Source organism: Natator depressus, chromosome 10 (assembly GCF_965152275.1).
Source record: "Natator depressus isolate rNatDep1 chromosome 10, rNatDep2.hap1, whole genome shotgun sequence".
Taxonomy (NCBI): domain Eukaryota; kingdom Metazoa; phylum Chordata; order Testudines; family Cheloniidae; genus Natator; species Natator depressus.
The window spans coordinates 71,581,348-71,607,181 of record NC_134243.1 but is presented as its reverse complement, the minus strand read 5'-3'; the positions used below and the strand labels follow the sequence as shown (position 1 = coordinate 71,607,181).

The window sequence follows — 25,834 nt, the reverse complement described above, 5'->3', positions numbered from 1 at the left end:
TATAACCCTATTGTCCTCAAGGTGCTTACAAACTGATTGCTTAATAATTTGTTCCAGTATCTTTCCAGATATCGAAGTTAGGCTGATTGGTCTATAATTCCCTGGTTCCTCTTTTTTCCCCCATTTTAAATATATATGCTACCTTTGCCCTTCTCCAGTCCTCTGGGTTCTCACCTGCCTTCCCTGAGTTCTCAAAGATAATCACTAATAGCTAGTTTCAGCTAGTTCCTCAAGTACCCTCGAGTGAATTTCATCAGTCCCTGGCAACTCAAATACATCTGTTCTTATAGGCTGTTCTTTCCCTATTTTGGCTTGTGTTCCTTTCCCTTTATTGTTCATATTAATTGTGTTAGGTATCTGGTCATAATTTACCTTTTTAGTGAAGACTGAAGCAAAATGGGCATTAAACACCTCTGCCTTTTTCATGTCGTCCGTAACTAGCTTTACTTCTCTGCTAAGTAGGGAATTTTCCTTTGCATTTCTCTTGTTGCCTTTTATGCCCCTTGCTCTGTATAACTAATTTTTTCACTTGGCCTTTTTGATTTTGTCTCTACATGCCTGCACTGTTCTTTTGTACTCATCCTTAGCAATTTGTCCATGTTTGCTCTTTTTGTAGAATTCTCTTTTGATTTTCAGGTCATTAAAGAGCTGCTCATGAAGCCATGCTGGCCTCTTACTATTCTTCTTAGATTTCCTTTGCACCAGGAGAATTTGCTGTTGTGGCTTTAATATTGTCTCTGAGAAACTGCCAACTCTCTTGAACTTGTTTTTCCCTTACATTTTTTCCCCATGGGACCTTATCTACAAGTTCTCTGAGATTGTTAATGTCTGCTTTTCTTAAGTCTGTTATCTTTATGCTGCTGCTCTCTTTCCCTTTCTTAGAATCTTGACGTCTATCATTTCATGATCTCTGTCAGTTAAGTTGCCTTCAATCTTCATATTCGCAACCAATTCTTCCCTATTATTCAGAATCAAGTCTAAAATGGAGGTCCCTTGGTTTACTTCCTCCACCTTCTGAAACATAAAGTTTCAATGGAATTTGAAGGTATGTAGTATTCCCTTCCAAACACCCCTAGTTATATCTTGCCATTGTTTGCAAGAAGTGTCTCCTCTCAAACACACAGAAGTGTACACACAGCCAGATTTATCCCTGGTCTCAGCCTATCGACTTCAGTGGAATGGTTTGTCCTTGTCCGCTTTCCATTGTAGTACTAACCAATCAGAACATCACCCTCTTCTGGAGTGCATTTCTAGGGATACAAACACTATCTGGTATAACTGGGTGACACATAGGCCCCTAGAGCATACACAGTACCTATGCTGCAAGGCAGTCATTCAGCAAGTAACTCAATAACGCAGTTTGCTCCACACCACTCTTGAGCAGAATTCCTTCCACTTGGTGCAGCAGGTAAATTGTGTTACATGTTACCATACACGGTTGTCTGAAACTGAGCAATGACCCAATTGGTCTGAACCTCTGCTGTCCTTCACGTCAATTCAGTGCTCAGATCCAAACACCGACATTCAAATGCTATAGTACTGACAGCCATGAAATTATCTGGATGGATGGAACAAATATGTCCACTGGCAGAAGGGACTGGCTGGTGGGACAGCCAATCTCCACCCATGCAACATTCCATTTCCAAATCCCTGCAGCCTGAAGGATTGGATGACAGCAAATTTTTAAAAAATTTCCTCCTTTTATGCTCAAATTTTTGAAATTTTCTGATCACAACTGACCTTCTCCTAAGGAGCAACAACATCCATTACTCAAAATGTTCTCTATTCAAAATCCTTCCAAGCTTCCTTTCTCCCCTCCCTGCATTCGCACCACGCACGCCCCAATGAAGTCGGTAAGGGTTGGACAGGATTAAGTGGTTTGGCCCTTGTTTATCAGGAAGCTTTAAGGGATAAGGAAACCAACTCTCTGCTGTGATGACAGCAAGTGGGAGCTGACCAGATGCCCTAGTAGAGCTGTCCTCTCACCTAAAGAATTCTGTAATACTACATATGTACATGGTGTGTACACACACACATAAACACACCTCATCTGGTGTCATTTGACCTCCTTGGAGTTATGCTGATTTCCACCAACTGAGGATCTGGCCCAGATTATTCTATTCTGACACGTGTTGGCTGTTTTATGACCTAACAAGGGTTCTGTTGATACTCAGACTGTTCTCTGGCCTTGCCCTTTCTAAAGGCTTCCTCCTAACCCTATTCTGCACTCTGGTATTTTGCTGTGTCGGTGCCCAGCATTTACTGCTTTACACTCAGGAGCATGGGGTTCTGTTGGCCCTGCCATGGCTCCATCAAAAGGCAGCTCCAAACCTCTTTGAATCAGCCATACTTGCTTTCTGCCTGTCCCCACTGTGTGAGCCGCAGGCATAGCCAAGCTACAAGACGGTGAGGTTCTGGAGAGTAGAAACTCACAAAGTGTCTTGGAGAACTTCTGTCGTCCACTGTTTTATTCCCTCCATTCTCCCCCGTCCCTCCCTTAGCCCCATTTTTGATGAACCCTAATGGCTTTCTCTGGATTTCTACATCTTGTAGCTTAAACCAAAGCCTTTTAAGTGGAACAATGTCTCCCATTAAAATGAGTGCACTATCAGGGATAAGTAAAAGTGAGGGAGAGAAATTCCAACAGGGTTTTTTTGGGGTGGGTGGGTGGGCAGGTGGGGTAGCCAAAATCAGAGCCAAATTATGAATCTAGTGAGCTATGAACCTGCCGTAGAAACGCAATGAGTTGCAGGGGAGTTTGTCACCTCTCAGCTGCTGGAGGCAGGAGGCACCGTCCTCCCCTTCGAGCGAGTGCCGCAGGATCCCATTGCTTGGCTTGGGCCTCTCGTAGTCCCGTTCGGGGAGCATGGCTTGCTCGCTCTCCACTGCATGCTCCACCCTGGGGGACAGGGACTGCGGGAATCCAAACATCAAGAGGGACGAGAAGAAAAGTAAGGCACCACACAGCAAGAAGCCTGCCCACCACGCGCCGATCCACCGAGGGTCATCGGGGGTGATATCCAATTTACCTGCAACGGCAAAGCCACACATCAGTGATTCCAATGGAAGGAGAGAGACACAAAGGGTTAAAGACCCAGAGGGCTAAAGTCAACCCCAGGATATCCCCATTGAGTAGCAATCTGGGTATAAAACAGACACAGAAAGAAACTGCTTGGGGCAAGGAACCTGGCACTTTGGCTTGTACAACACCTAGCAGAATGGGGTCTTGATCCTGATTGGGACTTCTAGGTCATAGAACTGTGAGTTAATATTATTACTGATGAAGAGGGATGGAGGGATCTGGATCACACGACTGAAGGCTGAATGCGTCTGAAACTCAGAAAGGCCCCTTGGCGTTTCTGCGTGACACAAGCTTGCAGACTCGAAACAGCTAGTTGAAGTGACTGTTATCTATTAGTGGCAATGGGATCCAAACAGCAATCTGCTCCATGACACTGCCCCAAGATCACTCATCCCTCCCCCATTACACGCCCCTGCTTACGCTACTGTTATTTGTAAGCGCTGGGTGCTGCCCAAACACACAGGAAACAAGCTCCCTGTTCAGCAGAGTTTTCATTGTAGGGTCACGATCACTTTCAGATTTCACGTGTGTCCTGCACGGGAGTACAAAGCGATGGACCCCAAGTCTTGGAGGCACACAGGGGGGACTTCGCTCCCCCACAGGAGGGAAAAGAAAGGAAACACCACAAAAGGCAACTGGGAAGGAACCTCCCCTGCACTTTTGCATTCCCAAAAGTTACTTCATTCTTCCTCGAGTGAAAAGACCTGTCGCTGGTAGCGGTGGGGTGGCGGCTCACTGAGAGGGATAGGAGGGGGAGTCTTGGCTGTGGGGGGAAAGGAGGGGAGGAGAGAGGCTGGCTTCAGGCTCAGAAGACAGTTCCTATTGCCATTCCTAAGGCAGCTCCTTTGCAGCCGGTGCCCAGCACTCTGTGCTTCCCCTCCAGCATCCTGTGTGCCAATCCCCCTTGCCCCAGTGCTGGTCCCCTGTCCCCCAGCCCTCCCAGCAGCTGCCACCCATGCTCCCATCCCTCCCTCACGCCAGGTGTCTCCACAGGAATCCTGGTGGCTGCAGGGCAGGGAGAGGAGCACTGACCCTACCTGCTCCCCAGCAGCCAGCCTGATCTTGTGTGCCGAGAGAGTTGCTCCAGGCCCTCCTCCTGGTCCCACCCTCACAACACATGCATTGCAGAGGTAGAAACATAGCCGGGTTCCCCTCTCACCTCAGCGAGATATTGTGGGGGGCAGAAAACTTTGGGGGGGACATACATCAGTCCCCCAACATTTCCATTGCAGGCGTTCTATCCCTCTCTGCCCCCCAATTCCGCTGCTCCTGCTGGTCATTATGATCAGGCTGTGAACCCCACTCCACTGCACACCCTGTCATCCACACCAAACTTGTTTGGTCCCCAGCTCTCAGCAAAAGACTTCCCGAGCAATTGGTGCAATCAGTTCTCGTGTTACAACCTACACTCTGTCATGCACTTACTGATGTGGGCTCTCCCATGTAGCAGAGAAAGGTCTAACACGATCCAGTGGCTGGAAGTTGAAGCTAGACACATTCAGACTGGAAATAAGGCCTCAATTTTTAAAGGTCAGAGTAATTAAATATTGGGACAATTTACCAAGGGGCATGGTGGATTCTCCATCACTGACAATTTTTAAATCAAGATTGGATGTTTTTCTAAAAGATCTGCTCTGGAAATTACTTTGGGGGAAGTTCTCAGGCCTGTGTTGATGATGATCACAATGGTCCCTTCTGGCCTTTAAAAAAATCTGTGAATCTACGTACCATCATGAGCAATGAAAATTGAAGGGCAATTGGCAAAAAATGAGGGGTAGCGTAGTCCAATAGATAGAGCCCTGGGCTGAGAGTCAGGAGATCTGGGTTCTGTTTCTGAGGCTCTGTCACTGACCTACTGAGGGATCTTGCCCAACTCACTTCATCTCCTCGGGGCTCTGTTTCCCCTCCCATCTCCTGCCTGTTTCGTCTATTTAGAATGTAAGCTCTTCATGGCAGGGACTGGCTCTCACTGTGTTTGTACAGCTCCTAGCGCAATAGGGCTGATCTCAGGTGGAGCCCCTCTGTGCTCTCATAACAAATCATAATTAAATAGATGAATAAAGCACATTTAGTGATGCATTGGTTTTGCTCCGCTCTGGCATTCGCTCACTCACTGCCCAAATTCAGTACCTGGCACCCGGTCTCCCAGGTGCCTATGTGAATTAGTGAGGCTGGGCTGGACATCACCCAGTAACTTCTGAGCCCCTGGAATGCGTTACTCTGAGCAGGCCCCTCAGCCACCCACATTCGTTGATGCCTCGGTGGGACAGCCTCCCTGGAGAGCTTCTTGCTCTGGTGAGCATATAAGACCACCCCATACCTGACTTACTCTGAATGTGCTTAGCGTGGCCGTCCAGCTGAGTGCAGGGGAATGATGAGCACACTCTGCTGAGCGAGCGTGGGAGCCTTTTTGCCTTGCTCCTCAGTTTCCCCTGTTATTCCAAGTCAGCAATAGGTCCGGCTTCATTGAAGGCCATGGCTGCAACCCGTTTCCTGAGTGCGATTACTAGACCAGGACGGGATGTCTTGGCTCCTGGTCTGTAACCCCCCCTACCCCCGGCAATCAATCAGCACACAGAAAAAAGCCCATCTGTAAATCATGAGAGTCATTCTGGGGGATAAAACCTGTGGCAGATGAGAACTTCTCTTTCAGACGGAAAGCATAACATTGTGTCCTCTGAAGAGATCCGCTGGGAAAGCAAGGCCAATGTGTGCCTTCGCTCCTGGGAGCTCATTCTTGGTGGGGGTTTGCGTGCGTGTGCGGCTCGAATAACAATCTCCTCTGTGTGTTTTGCGTTATAGTCAATCTGAAAAGCTGTGTCTGACGTGAAGTAATCAAGTTGTCTCTCAAGCGGAGAGGGAAGGAGACGCTTCAGTCCCAGGGGAAAATACTGTATAGCTCGAAAATATTTTCATTTTTGAGGGATTGAATTCGTGCCCGTTATTTCCCCCCCTCTGAGATGCATTTCTTTAGCTCCCGGGAATGGTGCCAGATTGACAGCCAGGCCTTCTGTATATTCCCCAGACAGGTGCAGTATGGGCAGTGGAGCCACAATCTCTCCCCCTCACTGCTCTGTCCCTGTGCCTGAGAACTGGCCTGGGGATAAGAGCGCAGTTCAGTCTCCTGGAACATTCCTTTCCTGGCCTCTGCGCTGAGACTGCAGGTCCAGCTGGGGCGTGGACACCCTCATCCATCTGAAAATAGACTCAGGCCGCCAGTTTGGTTTCCACCCAGCAGACCTCTGAACAACCCTCAGCTGACAATAACAGGCCGTCACCAACCACCTAGGCCAGATCTAGAAAGTTCTCTATGCCCCTGATCATCGACTGAGCCATCCCATCCCATCCCGCTGCGTTTCCCAAAGTTCATGGTCCAATGCCCTCGTTAGCAGTGCCATAGTGGTACTAGGAACAGGCCACATTTGATTTTATTGTTCAGCAGTAAATGTGACCATGTACGCTCTGGAGTGGTTTAGACTCAGTAGTCTGATGTGTGCATGGTTAAAGGAGGCCTACGCTGTCTATGAGGCAGTGTGTCTTAGTGGGCAGAGCACTGAACTAGGACTCAGCTAACCTAGGTTCTAATTCCTGGTTCTTCCACTGGCCTGCTGGGTGACCCTGAGCAAGCCACTTCCCCTTCTCTGTGCCTCAGTTTCCCCATCTGTAAAATGGAGCTGAGGCTACTGACCTCCTTTGTAAAGTGCTTTGAGATCTACTGATGTAAAAGCTAGGTATTATTATTATAGGGCCAAATTCATCATTGGTTTAACTCCACTGAAATCAATGGATTAAATGGGCCCACTCAAAGTTTGAACAAGGAGCTCCCTGGCAGGGATGCTGGGTAGTCAGAGGTGCTGCCCAGTAAGATATATTTACAGGTGGGCAAGCAGCACAAAGAAAGCCAGTGAGTGTCTGGTTTTCAGATGAATTTGTACATGCCCCTTGTGTATGATAGAACAAGACACAGTGGCTGCTCCGCACCTTTGAGCCAATTTGCAGAGGCCTGTTCCGAGCCCTGCAAGGCAGCCTCATGGGACGTACAAAATACCGTATTTATGGTGTTGTGATGTGTTGCGATATCACAGAAGTGCAGCACGTTCCCAAAGGGGACAACACCCCTGAAGAAAGATGAGAGATGCTGATAGAGCCTGTTGGAGGGGAGACATAGGCAAAGGCCTTTGAACAAGGCGGAGAAAAGTTCTACAAAAGGGAGAAGCTCCAGCTTTGTAAACTAACCAAGCAGTCAGGAAAGCAGAGGAGAGGATCGGTTGGTTTATAGCTCCCTCTGCTGGCAAAGGGATGACATTGGCAATGAACAAAGGGTTCTGCTTCTTGAACAATAATGTACCCATCCACCTACAAAAATTTAAGCAGGACATGGAAGTTACTTGAAAACGTTTTGACACTCACACATAAGAGCTGCCACATGAATCAGACTACTGATCTAACTAGGATCCAGCCTCTGTCAGGGACCAGCTCCTGACTTTCCTAATAGTCTGAGTTTGTGGAATGGCGGGAAAGTGGGGAATCAAGACTCCTTGGTCTCCTCCCCAATTCTGTCTTACAGGGAAACCCAGGGCAAATGACCCATCACAGTCCCTCCTTTTCCCCATTGGTCACATGGGGATAACAACTCAGAGTCCCTGACCTACCTCCCCTGAAGTTCTATCTTTGGCTAATGGAATAAAGTGAGAGTATTATTACTGGTAGGCTTTGTCACAAAAATGGGAATTCTTTTCCAATAAAAAAGTTTCAAACAGAATGAAACATTTTCGTTTCATTCGAAACCTCGGTGCAATTTTTTGATGAAATGATTCAAGTGAAAAGCGATCATTTCAAGTGAACTTGGAAATTTCTGATTTGTGTTTTTCAGGCTTTTCCTCCCCTGTTCATAACCCCATCCCGTTTTCCAATGGCAAAAAAGAACAAACCAAATGGAAACATTTTCATTTTGAATCATTCATCAAAAATTTGGAAATTTTCAAATCCACAAACATTTTTCACGAAAAACGTCACCTAATTTAAAAATATTTTTAACCGCTCTGATTAAGACATTTTTCTGTTGCTAAGTTTTAGCAGCATCCTGGCAGGAATTATTATTTGCTTTTGTGAAAGCTTTACCCCCAGAATTAATACCAAGGTTCTATCAAGGGCACTTTAAAAGTTCAGTTCTAAAAAGTCTTATTTATGAGCTTGCTTTCCACTCACAAGTAGGCCCATTGACTGAAGTTACTCCATTGGCTTCAATGGAATGACTCCCAGGTATAAAATTAAGTGTGTGCTTAAGTCTTTACAGGATCAGGGTCTAAATAATAAAGGATCTGAATTCCCTGTCTTGGACCATGAACATTTTTATTATCTATCACCCTATTGTTTCTTTCCTCTTCCCCTTTCAGAGGCGTACTGGGCTAATGTACAGTGTAACTGGAGTCTACTGACAAAAGGAATAATATCTCTAATAATAGAAGAGGAGACAGAAAGACAGATCAAGAGAGAGTGACATTTAGAATATCATTAACTGTGAAAAACTAAAGAGTAGGGCTCAGGGAGGAGAGTTACATAGCAACTATCACCAAGAGAAATAGCGCACAGATAGCACCAGAAGCTTCCTTATTGATATGCCTCTATGCTGGGCTGCAAAGACTTCCTGTAGTGGCAAAATGGGGAGTTCGTTCTCCCTGGCCTATACTGTCCCCAGTCCCTTGGTGGAGGGTGCATGCATGGGAGCTAGCTAGCACCAGCTGTGATGGTGGCATCTCGATGCAAAGTCAGTCTACTAAGAACGGGGCTGTGATCCCCTCAGCCTCATTTAACATGAGATTCCAAACCATCCCAGATGGGAACAACTTCCAGCCGCTTCCAACCTCTTCTCCACTGGAATCGAGGCGAAAGGCTTTGAATCCCACCCAGCAGCTGAGTCTCTCTCAAAAGGATCTCCTCCTGCCTTGTTATGCTCATGAGCCTAAGAGACTCAATGAGAGGGGGCTTTATGAGTGAATCTCAACATCTTAGTCCCACAATACATCATGAATGCTCTTAAACAGCAACTCAGAAACAATTCGCCTTACTTGTGTCAATGAAGACAGCGTCCACATAGATTTTGGTACAGAAGGAGCCCAAGATAAATCCACAGGCTGGTCCAAATACCAGCATTGTAAACAGGATCCCTGCAAAGAAGCAGAAAACAACACAGGGAAATTAAACACTAGGCACAGATCGTTCATCACACATTGGGCCAAATCCAGGCTCTACTGACATCAAGTCAAGATTTGCTTCCAAAGAATACTGTAGAGCAGGGGTTCTCAAACTTTTTTTCGCTGGGCCACTCTTTGAAAATATTTCAGGCTGTGACCTCCCGCAAGTGATAGCAAATTACGGTACATACTCATAGGTGCATACTCATGGTATTGCCACCCTTACGTCTGCAGTGCTGCTGTTGATGGTGCTGCCTTCAGAGCAGGGTGGCCAGAGAGTGGCAGCTGCTGTATCCCCCCCAACTCCCCTTTACCCCCCCCAGCGACATTGGGGTGATCTCCCGATCCCCCTACAATAGCCTTGCGACCCCCTTTTGGGTCAGGACCTCCAGTTTGAGAAACGCTGTTGTAGAGCATGGAGATGTCATGCCGGTTGGACACAAGCTTTGAACACAAGGGCTCCCCCATAATGCTCTCTGTGCTGCCCCAGCTCCTCAGAGGAGAGGGATGGATGGGGCTGAATGCCAGGAAGGATTTCTGTACACCTGAAGCGATGGCTTGTGAGACATTTTGGGGACCACCCAGACCAGGAAGGGTTTCTCTCACCTCCTGCCCTGTAATCTTGGGTGCATTTATGCTGGATATCTTTGGTTCACAGCCCTGACACCAGTAGCCCCTCCACATGCACAAAGTCTTATCCTGGCTTCGTCAGCCTAGTTACACTTTGCTGGTGACCCCAAGCCCTTCCAGTCCCGAGTCTCCCCAAACCTGTCCACGCCGAGTTCTGAACTAACAGATACTCTGACTTTTCCCTTCTGGTTCGTCACCCCCGCAAGGTATGAAACCAGCCCCCAGCCTGCTCGGACATGCACACGCCATACAGTTTGCATACAGAGACCTGCTTGGGGTAAAAATGAAAAAAAAGCTTCTTAAGCAGAAAACCCCCAGAGCCAAAGATGAAATCATGAGGGAAAGCAGATGTATGCAAGTTACACAGAAAATAAACATCATAATGGAACCTCAGGCTTTACACTTTAAATTAGATGAAACCCCTGTTGTAATACAAGGTACCTATTACCTTTGAACAGTGTCCCAGTGCAATGCTGACAGACGCTGGTCGTCGGTGGGCAGGATCAAACCAGGGACCTCTGGAGCTTAGTGCATGAGCCTCTACCACATGAGCTAAAAGCCAACTGCCTGTTAGCTAAGGCTGTAGAGCAGACTCATTAACTCTCTTTCTAAGTGGTCTTGGTGCCACTAGATGGGACAGAATACCACACCCTGAAGGTGTGTGGGTTACACCAGCATACCTCCTAACTGCAAGGGCGATCAGTGTTTCCCAGACAGCTTCCAGCCTAGATGCTGTCCCTCAGTTTCTGACTAGATTTCACTTCAAAACCCTTCTCTTTTAAAAGGGTTTGCAGTTCTCTCTCTGTCTCTCTCTCGCATGGTCACTGAGAGCAGGAGAAGTTCCCTCTTGACTTGATAGCCAGGGTGTCTCAGTGTCTTCCCATTCACTGTAATGGCCCACCATTTGTCTTTTCCTAGGTGCTTGGAGCTAGTCTCATCTGGTTGGGGAGGCAGCCCCTCCCTGGCTGACTGCCCACTGCCCCATCAGGAGGTGGAGCTGAATGTTGTAGCACAAATTAGGAGTACAGTATAGTTTTATACATACAGACAAATACATGAACTCGTGACGGCAGTTTGTATACATATCTCGTAATGACCATCAAGTTCAGAACATTACAAGCTTTCATAAGAGACCTTACTCGATATATTTTTATGCACAACAACATTGTATACAATCAATTAATTCAATTGCTTATTCTTTGGGGTTCAGACCCCCTGTTCTTCTGTTGGGGTGTCTGGACCCTGATTTTCACAGCAAGTGCAGCAAATAGCTTAGTGGCCAGATGTGCCCAGGTCTCAACTGGCAGGGTCACTTCCCAGGATGCCTTGCTACGAGCACAAGCTACTGCAGACACAACTCTTCTCCCAGGGCAGATTCCACCAGGGAAATCCTCACCTGTGTCCAGCCAGGTTAAACACCATCCATTTACCAGACAGGCCTGGATACTTTCAGCGCCTGGGGCCAGCCTATCCCTGACATACTGAGCTGCTATAATATATGGTGTAAATGTGCCTTTTCAGCTGTTGAAATACTCCCTTACAGTTGCAGCTCCCACTCTGCCACTCCACTGAGGTGCCCCAGCATCACAGTGTTCCTGGGGGTGGGTGAAGGGGGCGTTGTCTTGACATCAGAGGAGCTGAATGGGGCTCATTCCCCCCTGGGGGCTGTGGGGCCTGCAAGGAGCTATCTGAGTCCCAGCTGGGACATTTCTCCCCCCACCACCCTGCCTCTGCCTGCACTCTGTATATCGAACTCACACTTCAGTTTGGCAGTGGGACGCATCCCTTGTCCCCTCTGCGAAGCCATCCAGAGAAGCTGTCTGCCGCTGCCCTGACATCTCGGCGGATTGGTAACGCACTGGTTAACCACAGCCTCCCAGCCCTTTAACCCGAAACAAGATTTCAGCCCGAAGCATTTTCTCCTAGCGCAATTCTCAGCAATCAGAGAAATGACCTGCACAGCTGGGGGCAGAGAGAGGAGCTGGAGAAAAGCAGTGGCCTTTTAATACCCGTGACGGAACACCAAGTCTACTGAAACAAAGCCACGTGCCCTAATGAAAGCCTGGCTGGGCAGCAAGGAAGAGTTTGCCTGGCCAGAAATAACTTTGCCTTAGTTCTGTGCATGTGTTAGCTCCTTCAAGAGCGCGGCTTGGCTTTAATAACTGATGCCATGGAGCAACCATTATCCCCTCCAGCGTCTCGCGTGCAAACGGCGCTCACCGATACCGGCACCGAAATCAAGACCAATAAGGGGAGAGAGAAAGGGAGAGGCCGGGAGAAAAGAGCGGGTTTCTGAGGAGATTTTTGTAAATGATGCGAGGGAGAGATGGTGGCCTTGTGGTTAAAGCACTAGGCTGGGAGATCGGGATTCGATTCCCCTCTCGAGTGCAAACTATAGGTGTGACCTTGGGTAAGTCACTTATGGTAGGAATTTCAAAGGCCCGGTGTGTGCCTAAATCCTATGGAAGGGTGATGGGACTTGTACTCCTAAATCACTTGGCATCCTTTGACAATCCAAGCCTTAATCTCTTTGTGCCTCTCTTCCCCCTCTGTAAAATGAGGATACTCCTCCTTTACTTCACATTGGTGAGGAAAGGGTACGTTCACTAATGTCTGCCAGGTGCTCAGACACTATGGTGTTGTGAGCCACTTCACGGCTCGGACACTGCGGGGGTGGGATCTCTCTCAGAGAAATGGGGTCCAGGGAAGACTGTTGCAGGGGGTGGGAGCTGCAGAGGAGAAGGGTCTCTTGCCATCAGTGTAAAAATGCATGAAGGAAGCTGGTGCTATGGGGGAGGGAGAGGCTGGATGAAGACTGCAGAGGTTTCTAAAAATAAGCAGATCAACTCTCTGCTGGCCCCTGGAGCACTGTGGGGCTAGTGGATTTGTTTATGGGTGGCAGTGACATGGATGGACGGGGGTCAGAGGGGAAGGGAGCGTCTCCAGATACAGCAAGAGGTGATGGGCAGTACTAGGGCTGGATTTGTCCAAAGCACCATGCTAGCCTGGTGCTCTTAACAAGGTGCATGGTTTTTAAAGGGAAAACACTTCTTGATGTCACTAGTTATCTAAGAGGATTAACTTGTAATATTGTCTTGACACACTTTGAGAGTCAAAGGTAACATTGCAAATAGACCTACTGAGAAAGAGTAAGTCGCAGCCTACAGAGCACGGCTGAACTCAGCGTAATGGGAAACGCTGATCTTGAGCTAAGATAAATCATATTCAGTCCCCACTTCAGACTGTGTGCTGGAGATTGCTAGATATGATCCCACGCTGCCATCTGCCACATTTCAGACTCAGGCATATGGCACAGTGAACGTGCAGGAGAACCTCACTAACCTGAGACTCTACACTAAAGCTGGCAGGACTCCTCCATCTATCTACAGTACAGCAAAAGCCGCAAGTGACAGAGACACTGGTACTTTTATCAAACACACCGCAGTACACTTACTCAAACTCTCCCAGCATTCAAACCAAACTACAACTGACAAAAGAAAAGGAAAGGAGCACACTTTTTGAAATGCAGCATTCAGGCTTTATCAGCATGTTTGAACACTTTTTTTGCTAGTTCACAAGGTTCACTAATTCACAGGTGCTTTGCCAGTCAACATGGGAATGAGCAAGGATCTGCTATATGTGTGTGGGTATGCACAGAGTTATGCACTAATAATTTGTTTATATGCCACTATGTAATATTAATCATAATAATAGTGCTAGACAGTAATAATAATTGTGTGTGTGTGCAAAGTCAGAGTTTTGTTGACTGGGGGATCCACTGCGAATTAGCCCCATATGTGTTATTGCTAAGGCTGTGTGTCCGTCACGGAGGTCATGGAAGTCACGGATTCTGTGACTTTCTGTGACCTCCATGACTTTTGCAGTGGCCAGTGTGGCTGGCTCAGGGGGTGCCCGAAAACTCGGGCAGCCCCTGGGCCAGCAGCAGTTTGGGTGTGGGAGGGGCCTCAGGGCTGGGTCAGGGGGTTGGGGTGTAGGGTGGTGCTTATCTGTGGGGGGGCCTTCCCGGAAGAGGCCAGCATGTCCCTGCAGCTCCTAGGTGGAAGAGCCAGGGGGCTCTGTGCGCTGTCCTTTCTTGCAGGCACTGTCCCTGCAGCTCCCATTGACTGTGGTTCCCAGCCAATGGGAGCTGCGGAGCTGATGCTTGTGATGGGAGCAGTGCCTGGAGCCCCCCTGGCCTTCCCTCTCCCTAGGAGCTGCAGGGACATGCCGGTCAGAGCTGGGTAGGAAGCCTTCCAGCACAGCCAGCCCCCCACTCCCGCAGTGCCAGTGGGGGTCCCAGGCCACCCCCACAGCGCCAGGTCCTGGGCAGCTTGCTGCCACCCACCCATACCCTCCAGCACCAGCGGGGGTCCCGGGCTACCCCCCAGCACCCATGTCGCCCCCAGACTGCTACCCCCTCCAGAGCACCCACAGCCCCCCCGGCCCAAGTTTTAGTCAGGGGTCATGGTACATATAGTAGAAGTCATGGACAGGTCACGGGCTGTGAATTTTCGTTTACTGCCCATGACCTGTCCATGACTTTTACTAAAAATACCCGTGACTAAAACGTAGCCTTAGTTATTGCTAAATACCTGTAGGCACACGATAAGGCCTGGATCCTGGAAGTCCTTGCACAGCACACCATGTGCAAGCCTATTGCACTCTAGTATATGTATGAGCAGAGGCTACACACGGGGGCACCTATTGTTAGGATATAGATATTCAGGCCTGTCTGTAAAGGCCTATACTCTAAGAATTGAGGTGTATTCTTATCACTTAGCTAGTTATAGAGCTATAAAAGAAAGAATCAAAATCACTGTCCGCCGGTGTAAGGGCCTTCTCTTACTGTGACAGTCTGAGGCCCTGTGCTTAGGCTAAGGCCTTTGGCTAAGCAGCAGAGGCAGCTGTAAGCTGGGAAAAAGCGAATGGTCACATCCTCACATTCCAAACTAGTCACATTGAAATAAGGTGCTATTGGGCTGTGAGGAGTACAATCCTGTCCTGATAATGCCTATCGCCTCCAGAGAAAGGGAAGTGCCTAGAAGATGTAAAAGGAAACTTAGTTTGATAGCATCCTGTCTGGCAAGAACTCACTTATCAATAGCTGGGATGTGAAATCCTCATTTCTGTATTGTTCTGTCACTGTAGTCCCCATTTCCCTATTGTTTGTCTGTATAATCTCTGTCTGGTTCTGTGATTGTTCCTGTCTGCTGTATAATTAATTTTGCTGGGTGTAAACTAATTAAGGTGGTGGGATATAACTGGTTAAATAATCATGTAACAATATGTTAGGGTTGGTTAGTTAAATTTCAGGAAAATGATATAGCTAAGCAGAACTCCAGTTTTACTATGTAGTCTGCAGTCAACCAGGAAGTGTGTGTGTGGGGGCGGGAGGGAATGGGAAGAGGGAATGGGGGTGGGGAAATTGGAATCATGTTTTCCTAAAGGGGGAAATGGGAGAAATGGGAACAAGGAATGGGGGTGGGGAAATTGGAATCATGTTTAGCTAAGGGCAGGAATGGGAACAGGGACACAGGTAAGGCTCTGTGGTGTCGGAACTGGGAAGGGGGACACTAAGGAAAGAAACTGGAATCATGCTTGCTGGAAGTTCACCCCAATAAACATTGAATTGTTTGCATCTTTGGACTTCGGGTATTGTTGCTCTCTGTTCATGCGAGAAGGACCAGAGAAGTAAGTGGGTGACAGAATAAGCCCCCTATCACCTATGGTTAAGCACTAGGCGTAGGTAGCCCTCTGCAATGAGCAGAAGTGAGTCTCAAAATCCCTGCCTCCTTGCTCTCAGGTGCGCAGGGCTGCAAGGGAGGGTGGGGGGCAGAACAGGCACGTCTGAGCAAACACAGGGTCAGAATTTCATCTGCTGAAAATTGGCATAGCACCACTGAAGCCAATGGAGATGGCTCTTGGAAATCAGCGCCCAGAGTCCAGAGCCCCCGGGTAGCGGTGGCAGCCGGGAACCCCCAGGGCTCCTCAGTGATTTAAAGGGTCTGGGGCTCTGCTGCGGTAGTGGCAGCAGGAGCACTGGGCCCTTTAAATTGCCCCCGAGCCCCGCCTCTGCAACTGGTAGCTCGGGGGTGATTTAAAGGGCCCTGGGCTCCCAGCCGCCACTACCGCAGCTGGAGCCCTGGCCCTTTAAATCTAGATTTAAAGGGCCCGGGGATTTAAGGCCCTGCCTCTTCCGGTTGAGGCCACGCCTCTTCCGGTTGAGGCCACGCCCCCTGCTCAGGACTCCAGCGTACTGGGAGGTCCTCTAACTTACTTGCACCCCTGGGCTTAACGTGATCCCCAGCATATGAATAAGACCTTATCTAACATGCACTCTTTGGGTCCTTGCCCAGCGAGCGCACACAGATGATTTGCTCTTGGGAAGCACCATGCTCTCAGGCAAACACGTCCCCATATTATTGTTACAGCAGTTACAGAGATTGCTCTCTTCCTGAGATAAGGTCACAGAGGGCAATAGAACGGCTTAGAGTGGTGACGGACTCCCACAGACATCAGTGTCCTAACAGCCACACTAAAGCCAAGACTAAATTCCCAGTACTCCCAGTGGGCATTGTGTATGTGGATCGAGGATAGTCCTGGTCAGCAGACGGGCTTTTCCACCAAGTTCCAGGGCCATCACCAGGGCAGGCGACATGTAGCTTTCTGCAGCTTAGAATGAAATACATGTGGTGTTGGGCTGGAGCCCAGAAGGCAGGCTAAGCCAGCTGTGATTGGGGTCTGACCTGTTCTCCAGAGCCAGCAGGGCGTCAGTCCACGAATTGCAGCCACTGGTTTTCACAAAGTGTTTTGTACTCTCGGGAGCTCTGTGAACTTTCAAAGGCTGCTGTTTGCTGCCCACGCGGGATCACTGGGGTAAGTCACACGTGGCATGTCACGAGAGGCCAAACCCTGAAATCCTTAATCCTCTGGCAATGGGGTCATTGAAGTCAGTGGGAGTTTGGGCTGAGGAAGGACTGCGTTTGGCCTCATGCTGTTTTCCTGCACAGTGACAAGTCCCAGTTTCAGTTGTGTCAGACTCCAGGGGTATGTAAGCCGGCCCACTTGAATCAGAGCTTGGTTTGGGACTGCAGTGACCAAGAAAGGGACAGAGACAGAGATCCGAGGGAGCAAGACATCAGCATGTGAGAAAGGAGATCCATTTTCTAACGCAGGGAGCGAACAAGAATGTGTTAGGCGAGCTGATAAAGCATTAGAGAGACTGGTAAAACTGAACACTGGAAAACGTCACGCTGAACTTTCACCACTAGAGGGCGCTGTGGGATTAAAGTGTCTGCTAAAAGAATGGACTTTTAAGGTATCTTATGCTAAAACATTAAATTATCTTTCACCTCCAGGTTAATTGCAATTACCCCCCCCCAAAGGTAACTGTGTTTTTTACTTTCCTTAAAGTTTACCCTAAAAGCAAGCTCTCCCCGTGTTCCTCTTCAGAGGATCCCATCTTAACGCCTGCCATGTACTAACAATATATTACAGGCAGTCCTCGACTTTACGACGTTCGAGTTAGGATGAACAGTATTTACGACGTTTCTAAACTGAAATCCTGTTTGGACTTTCTGATGTTGCTTTCGACTTTGTGACGCTCAAGCCGACATTGTTCCTGTGGGAAAATCGAGTTACAACGTTTCGACTTCAGATGTGATTTTCAGGAGCCAATTGTGTCATGAGCCCAGGGACTGCCTGTACGGTATTATCCTTTAAAATAAAATGTAACTCATCTGAGGGTTCCCAAAGCACAGCCCCTACGTACAGCTATTCTGCACCTGGCATGGAAGTGAAGCGGAAAGACAGTCCACTGGGTAAGTGATCACCTCAAATTTGTGAGACAAATGTTCAGTTTCATGTGTGACCTTGGGTGGGCCACTTAGTCTCTCTGTGCCTCGGTTTCCCAGGGGTACGATAGGGATAACAGCTCTGCCATACTTCACCGGGGTGCTGTGAGGACAAATACATTACAGATACCTACAGTGATGGGGGCCATATAAGTACCTAAGATAGGTGGATCATGACAGAGGTTCAACAGAGCAAGCCACAATGCACAACAGTTTGAGACAGGAGCTGAAGAATACTGTATCCAGATTTAGGGGAGTGGAATAACCCATGTTAAAGTTTTCCAGTCACCCCCTTCCTCTGTGACCCCACTCATTAAGAACGCTTCCATCTCACCCACCAGCAACAAAGAGCCTTTAATGCTATCAAGGAGCAGGAGCTACGTATTAGTAGAGATAGGCCTGACCCAATATCCTGTCCCAAACTTGGGGGGGAAGGGGATACAGTATGGAAAGGAGGGTGTTTTAAAATCCTGAATCCTGTGGCTTGGCCTATCTATCCCCACTTGTTAGGCCTTTTCCAGTGTTTGCCTCTTGCTTTGAAATCAGTCTCATGTGGCTGTGGAGGGCATGAGGGACCCGTAGGCCCTGCTAACCTGCTAATGGAAAACTACTCTTCCAAGTAGGTTGTGATCTGTTTTCAGCAGCAGAGAGACTGTGGGTCAAATCTTGGCCCCACTGTAATTTGTGGCAAAACTCCCAGTGACTGCAACGGGCCCCAGGACTGGCCTGGTATGTCTTGCTTCAGCCTCCTTCCTTTGGTTGTCTCTGTGTGGGTTCCTCTCTCCCAGCTTGGGCTCAGCTGCAGTGTGTCATCACCTCCCTGCTTCAGTAACAGGCATGAGCAGTGGTGGACACAATGCTGCCTTGGAAATGCAGCTCTCCTGGTCTTTGGGACAGCTGCACTCACTCCAGCCAGTTTTCCCAGGTGATTCAACTGTTTTCCCAGGTGATAGTCACCTGTTGGGCCCCATGGTTAACCAACTGGGGGAGTGTCTCTTTTTCAGCATTTGACTCCTATTAAGGGTCAATAACAGAGCTGGGCAGGAACTAGTTTTCCCATCCCAGGAAAACTTTTGAGATTTCCTATCCCAAATCAGGACGAAAAGTCATAATCTGGACAATGTTCAGTAACTGACAATCCAATAAATAAAAAAAGTAAGTAAATAAATAAATATTTGGTTCATATATTTTGATTTCAAGATCTTAATTAACCCCCTCGCCCCCCATTAAATGTCAAACCAAAAGTAATTTCGAACAGAAATAAACAGGGGTCTTTATTGCTTAGAAAATGTCAACATGAGATCTCTTTGAAACTTTTTTCTAATGTTTTTCAAAACGAAAAATTTATTTAAAAAAAAATCAGTCCTTTCCCACAAGTTTTGGTTTCAACAAATCGGCATTTCCCAACCAAAAAAGTTCATCAAAAAATTCCTGACCAGCTCTAGTCAATTATAATAAAACCTAGCGCATCAGTCATGCTTTTCATTAGAACTCTCCAAGCACGGTACAGAGGGGAAAGGAGGAGTGATAGGAAGTATCATTACCCCCCTTACACATAAGGAGAAACCGAGGCACAGGGAAGGTGAGGTGATCTGCCCAAAGTCACACAGCAGGTCAGTGACAGAGCTGGGAAACATCCCACTGAATGAATGGTTTTCAACATTGCAGTGAAGCAGAGCAATCCTTAGGCAAACCCTGCTACACACTGCTGGCTAAGAGATACTGAAGAAAACTCAAGCCCCCTGTGTTTGCAATGAGAAGTGGGAGAAGCATCTGTCCTGAATCCCTGTAGTGAGTTAACATGGAACAGTAACTCACAGCAGAAATGCCTCCTGGCTGGAAACCAGACTCCAACATGAAAAATACCCGGACGAACATGCTTGTTCTTTAGGGAGCCTGTTTCATGTTCGTTTTCAGGAAGGGATCACTCGTGAAGAAGAGCAGCTCCAGTGCACAGTGGTGGGCTGGATAAAGGCAACGGGTCACGGAACAAGAACTTTCACTTCAAAACCCGTTAGTGCTAAACGCTAAATGCCAGTTCCACTGCAGGTGCTCGAGCAAAAGGAGAAGAGTGCACCTTGCAGAGACGAACATGAAGTGAAGCAGGTCAGAGCAAAGCCAGAATGCTTTGCTGTGATCTCTACTGGAAAGCTTTGCAAAGCGATCCATCTGCGATTTCACTACTCTGGCAGCTGCCTCCGAGTGGGGATTGGAACTGAGGGAAGCCAGGTTGTGCCCAAAGCAAAAGAGCAAGAGATGGCTATATTTCACAGCATTCCTGACGAGTGATAGGTGCGTAGTATGAGACCAGGTGAGAAATGCCAAGAGAGTGACAATATTTTCTTATGCACAGGGCATTCATACAAGGGTGCACGTGATCATCGGTTATTCAGAACCCACAACTCTAGTTAAGGTCACATAACAGTTTCCATTCCTAACCTCCCATTTTCACTCACTCAGAAATTTCCCAGGCTTGGTCTCTGCCCAAAGTTGAATTTATTTTAGTGAATGACTGAGACAGAATGGTTGAGCTGTTTTTGAAGAGAGTAACGTATAATATTTATACACACGTGCACCCCCACTCCCTGGAGGATATATATTTATATATTGCTCCCTGCAAGATTTAGAGTTACGGGCTTAGGACCTGATGAAGTAGGGCACTTACGTACGTGCTTAACTTTAACCATTGACTTCAAAGGAACTTTTCATGTGCTTAAAGAGGAGCTTTGCTGTATATTGGGGCCTTATGTAGGTGATGAGCCCCAAGCAAGAGACAATGAAAGGGGAAAGGTTAACAAGGGGGGTGAGAGGTGAAGTGACACAGCAGGTGTGTTGAGGCATCATAGGAGAAATATAAATACATAAGCAGATGTCTTTATTTAGTGAGTCTCCCTGAGATGTCAGCATCCTTTTAACATGCGCATCAGAAGCCAATGTAGAAAAGGGCATCTGTATAAAAAGGTGCGAGGGTGATATCCTTGTGGCTAAGGTCAAGCAGAGTAACAGTTTATTTTAGGGGCTCTCAATAACTAGTTTATTTGTGAGCAAGGGAGAGAGTGCTCTTACTGTGTCCCATTAAGCATGGCCATTTATTCAGTAATCCTTTCCCTCGATGGACGATTTTGCTGCCTTGACTTTATCATTTTCGACACATTCGATGTTCTGGATCAAGTCTTGCAACTTATTTTTTTGGTTTAACAAATTGATTGTCGTTCACAGATTCACTTAGATCACACTAAGAGAAAACAAAATAAATGCCCAGCCAAGAATCCAGAGGGAATCCCAAATGGAATTTGAACATGCAGCTCTCTGTGCTAAATTCCTATCTACCAGTAAAATTACTGCACATTACACTGCATATAGTAAAATTAACTGGGTTTTTTAAAAAAACAGCTAAGAATTTTCAGGTGTCACATTAGCCACCAGAAGGCGCTCCTGCAATCCCAAGAACTAGCAGAGAGCCACAGAGACTGACAAAATCTCATTAATGATTTTACATATGGACTATATAGTTCTAACAAAATTCATCTCCTCTAGTTCCTACCAACCTCTGCAATCAGACCAAGTCATTGGAAGGGCTAGGAATTAAGTCCTGAGTTCTCAAACTGGCTCTGCCACTGACACACACTGTGGTCTTGCCAAGTCCCTTTGCTTCCCCATGCCTCAGTTTCCCCACTGTAAAACCGGCCTAATACTACTAGCATTGCCAACTCTCACAATATTTGATGTTTTACTTAAAGCCCCAGCTCCCAGAGGCATGCAATCAGGTGAGAATCTCTGTTTTCATTGTTTTTTAGCCCTGGTGGTTGCAGGGAAGAGCTTGGAATCACAATCTGACCTGAGGGCACCTAAAGGCTCAGGAGGCACAGAAAAGAAGCCCATGTTTGTTAGATTTCTTTAAAAAAAATCACAATTTTTAGGAACCTGACTCATGATTTTTGAACCCTTAGAGTTGGACATACTATAGTACTGACCCACCCTTCGGGGCTGTGTAAGGATTCATTCATGGATGTCTGTGCAGCGCTCTGAACGTGGAAAATACTATGTATTATGAGGGTTTCCAAAATGAATCATTGGGTTGGGATAGGCCTTTAAAGTGAGACAATGTAGCCTAGGCAGCCGAGCTCAAACATATAAGTTCTTATAGTCACTGGCCTGCTGGGTGTCCTTGGGCAAGTCACTTCCCCGCTCTGTGCCTCAGTTTCCCTATCTGAAAAATTGGGATAACTATCCTGCCCTCCTTTGTAAAGTACTCTGAGAGCTACTAATGGAAAGAGACTTAAGTGCAAGGTATTATCTCTAGCATATTAGAGACTCTGCCACCGAGTCCCTGAGTGGCCTTGGCCAAATCACCTTACTCACCTCCTTGCCTCATGTAGAATTTTTAACTGTTCCTTGCATCACGGGGCATTTGTGCTGCTGAGTTAGCGTCTGTACTGAGTGCTAATCTTGATTATTATTTCTAGCTCCCTATCACAGCCTAGGAATTATTATTGTTTATGCAGGCTATTACCACAACACTAATTTAACTGTAAATTCCTTTATTAAATCCAGTCTGAATGCTATTTATACAACTGCTCTAACCAGGCCTAAATAATAAGCAAATTGACTACATCAAAACAGTAACAAACCATTTATAAGCATCTGATCAAGATATTTACAAACAGGCTAAACCCTGGGATGCTCAGACTCATATTGCTCGGCTCCAGCTTGGTCAGGCAGGGATTAGCAATGAATCCTTTAAGAGTTTACTTTTTAGACCCTTGAACAAACAAGCGATGTCATTGCCAGTTATCGGACCTTAGCTAAGACCAGATGAAGCAGTTTCTTATATAGCCAGTTATTTACTGCACCTGGTACCCAATTAACTGCGTTTTATTCCTGTTACTTCAGCCCAGCCTTAAATAAGAGAACACTAATATTTCGGAGGGTGACTACAAGTTTAACACAACTCTTCTTTCTCATGATCTCATTCTTTCTGGTCATATGCTTTGGTGCTATTGTTCATGTTAGATCCCAACTCAATTTAAAACCATAGTTCACCCAGATCTAACGTGGGCCTATATTCCAACACAGAGACCTATAACACCTGCCGGGCAACTGTTCAACATAAAAAGAAAAGGAGTACTTGTGGCACCTTAGAGACTAACAACACGGCTGCTACTTTGAAACCTGTTCAAGAAAAGGTTGCCAATCCTCCAGCATTGCCCTGGAGTCTCCAGGATTTCAAAATCAGTCTTTAATTAAAGGTCATGTCGTGTGATGAAACCTCCAGGAATAAGTCCATCCAAAATTGGCAACCCTAGTTCAAGGGAGGGGCCTGCATGGGGAAGGGGTGATGTGAGCGGACAGATACAGCATCTCTCAAGTCTGCGTGTGAGGCGAACAGGACTCGTTTAATAAGCAATAAAGTCATAGAGGAGGAGAGAAGAAATCAGTTCTCAGGGTGGGGATCTACTGAGCACCGAGGGCAGGGGACCTAGATTTAGAATAGCTCTCGTCACACAGCTTCCGGGCGAGGCACAAAAGCAACTCACTGGCCCATAAAGATTCCGAGTATCCTTTTCAGAAGCACCTTTGTGATTTAGGAACCTAACCCCCATTTTTAACAGTGACTCAGGTGCCTAAGTCACGCTGCCTCTGAGAAGGTTACACTCTCTCTCCACTGAAAATCATGCACACCCACCCCAGCAAAATCATCGTCCCTTCAGCAGAAGCCTTTGTCCTGCCTTGATGCCTAGCACCGGCAGAGCAGTACAATTTCAGAGCCCAGAATCCTCTACCTAAGAGCAGCCTGCCCCCAGATGTACACATCTCGGGCTAACAGGCAAAAGCATCGGAGCTGGCTCCAAGTGAAGCAGCAGAATGTTAGGGATAGAAAGGGGGGGCGCATAAGAATTGCACTGGGTCCCCCCCAAGACAGACAAGTCCCTGGCATCAATACTGAGGCTCCAGTGTTGGTTTGTGAAGGAGCGGTGGTTGATCTGGGCTGCGATGGGCTGAGATCCAGAGACAGGATGCCGCTGATCCAGGAATTCAGGGTGTAGAAACCTGCACCTGACTCAGAATGAAGCACGTGGGGATCCCTGCGCTGTGCTCTCCCAGACACCAGCTGTGCTGTCTAGTACTGAGAGCCAAGGAGAGAAAGTGACTGGATCTCCCTGTGCCTCTTAGGGTTGCCAACTTTCTGACTGCAAAAAACCGAAAACCGCTGGCCCACCCCTTCCCTGAGGCCACGCCCCTACTCACTCCATCCATTCTTTCCCACCCTTGCTCATTTTCACCAGACTGGCCGGGGGTGCAGGATGGGGCGTGGGCTCTGGGAGGGAATTGGGGTATGGGATGGGGCTCAGGGCTGGGGCAGGGGGGTGGGGTGCAGGAGGGGATTCAAGGTGCAGGCTCCGGGCAGCACTTACCTCAGGCAGCTCCCGGAAGTGGCTGGCATGTCCCTCTGGCTCCTAGGTGGAGGCGCGGCTAGGTGGCTCTGCCACCCATCCTCAGGCACTGCCCCCACAGCTCTCATTGGCCATGGTTCCTGGCCAATGGGAGCTGCGGAGCTGGCGCTCAGGACAGGGGCAGCATGCGGAGCCCCTGTGGCCGCACCTCCGCCTAGGAACTGGAGGGAAATGCTGTCCACTTCTAGGAGCTGCGCAGAACCAGGGCAGGCAGGGAGCCTGCCTTAGCCCTGCTGTGCTGCCGACAGGACTTTTAATGGTCTGGTCGGTGGTGCTGACCAGAGCCGCCAGGATCCCTCTTCAACCGGGCGTTGCAGTCGAAAACCAGACACCTGGCAACCCTAGTGCCTCTCAGTGCCCCATCTGCAGAAAGCAGCTGAATGAAAGCAGCTCACAGAATCCTCTATGGCGAAACAGCACCCTCCTGCATTGTGGGCATTTTTATTCCCACACACTGATGAAGGAAGCAGGAGAGAAAATATTGAAGCATTTGACATGAGTGCAGGGCTGCTCCCTCCAGGAGGCCTCCGGTCAGTCACTTGAATTCCTTTTGCCTCAGTCAATCCAACTGGAAAAACCAATAGAAAGAAGGGGCCACTCTGAAATCTGGAGGTTGCTGCCTCGTAGTTGAGCTCTCCGGAAGAAGCATGTTAAAACAATCAAAGGATGCCTGTGCCACAGCTTTGTTTACATGTAGGACCTACCGCCACTTTTTATTTTAAAACTGCCAACTACAGTGATGTCAGGAAAACCAGCCCCATGGGTATTTGTTAAGAGAGAAGCCTGATTCTGCAGCCTTCCGTTAATGGCTGGCAGGGATGCAGGATGCAGGCCCGCACTGTGGATGCATTATATCCCCTGGAAAAAATATTGACAGAGAGATAACAATAGGTTCAATGGGGCAGATCCTCAGGCCCCAGTGCAGCTGCCTGCCACGGCATAGGGGACACACCGTGATGGAGTGAGGGGCAAGATGGGGTGTGTGGCTGGAGTGGCCTGCGCTCCTGTGATTCCTGGCTGGTTGAGAGATCCCAATGGGACTGTTGCTCAGCCCCAGAATGGGTGGCTTAGAAGCATCTTTCCCCACAGCTCCTAGCCCCAGGTTCTGTCGAGTTCAGCTCAGTTGGGCCCAAGGGCCTGGCCCAATGTATTATTTATCAGCATGGATGGGAGTGCTGTCCGGTGGGTAAAGACAGGAACTGACATGTTGGGTGCACTAGATTCTACTCCTGGCCCGATCACTGGCTCACAATAGATTTGTTTTTTATTTCTTTGGTTTGAAGGGAAGAGAAAAAAAAATCCCCCTAAACATCCAGATTCGGAAAAGTTTAAATTCTTAGTTGCTGAGAATGATCCTGAAGAGATCATTCAAGGGCAGCAAATGGATGTGTGCACATGTGTATGGTGGGGGGAGGGGTTACATGCATGTGTATGGTGGGGGAAGGGCTGCATGGGTGCATGTGGGTGTATATGGTAGAGGAGGAGGTGCACACATGCATGTGGGTGTGCATGAACAAAGAATTAACACTCGGGGGTGAGCTTCCCAGCCTGCCTGGCATGGGTGCTTTCTACCCAGCACTTGAACGAGCTGTTCGTTACAGCAAAAGGGGACTGGCTGCA

The 25,834-nt window shown here is 48.0% G+C and overlaps 1 protein-coding gene across 1 annotated transcript in view; it reads right to left on the bottom strand.

Moving 5' to 3' along the window:
• SLCO3A1 (solute carrier organic anion transporter family member 3A1) overlaps positions 1–25,834 on the bottom strand; it is a 212,913-nt gene that overhangs the window by 43,168 nt on the left and 143,911 nt on the right. Inside the window, exons 3-4 of the mRNA XM_074966503.1 lie at positions 9,151–9,249; positions 2,766–3,029 (exon numbers count right to left, since the gene is read on the bottom strand). Of these exons, the coding sequence (XP_074822604.1) occupies positions 2,766–3,029; positions 9,151–9,249 (363 nt within the window). The remainder of the gene's footprint in view (positions 1–2,765; positions 3,030–9,150; positions 9,250–25,834) is intronic.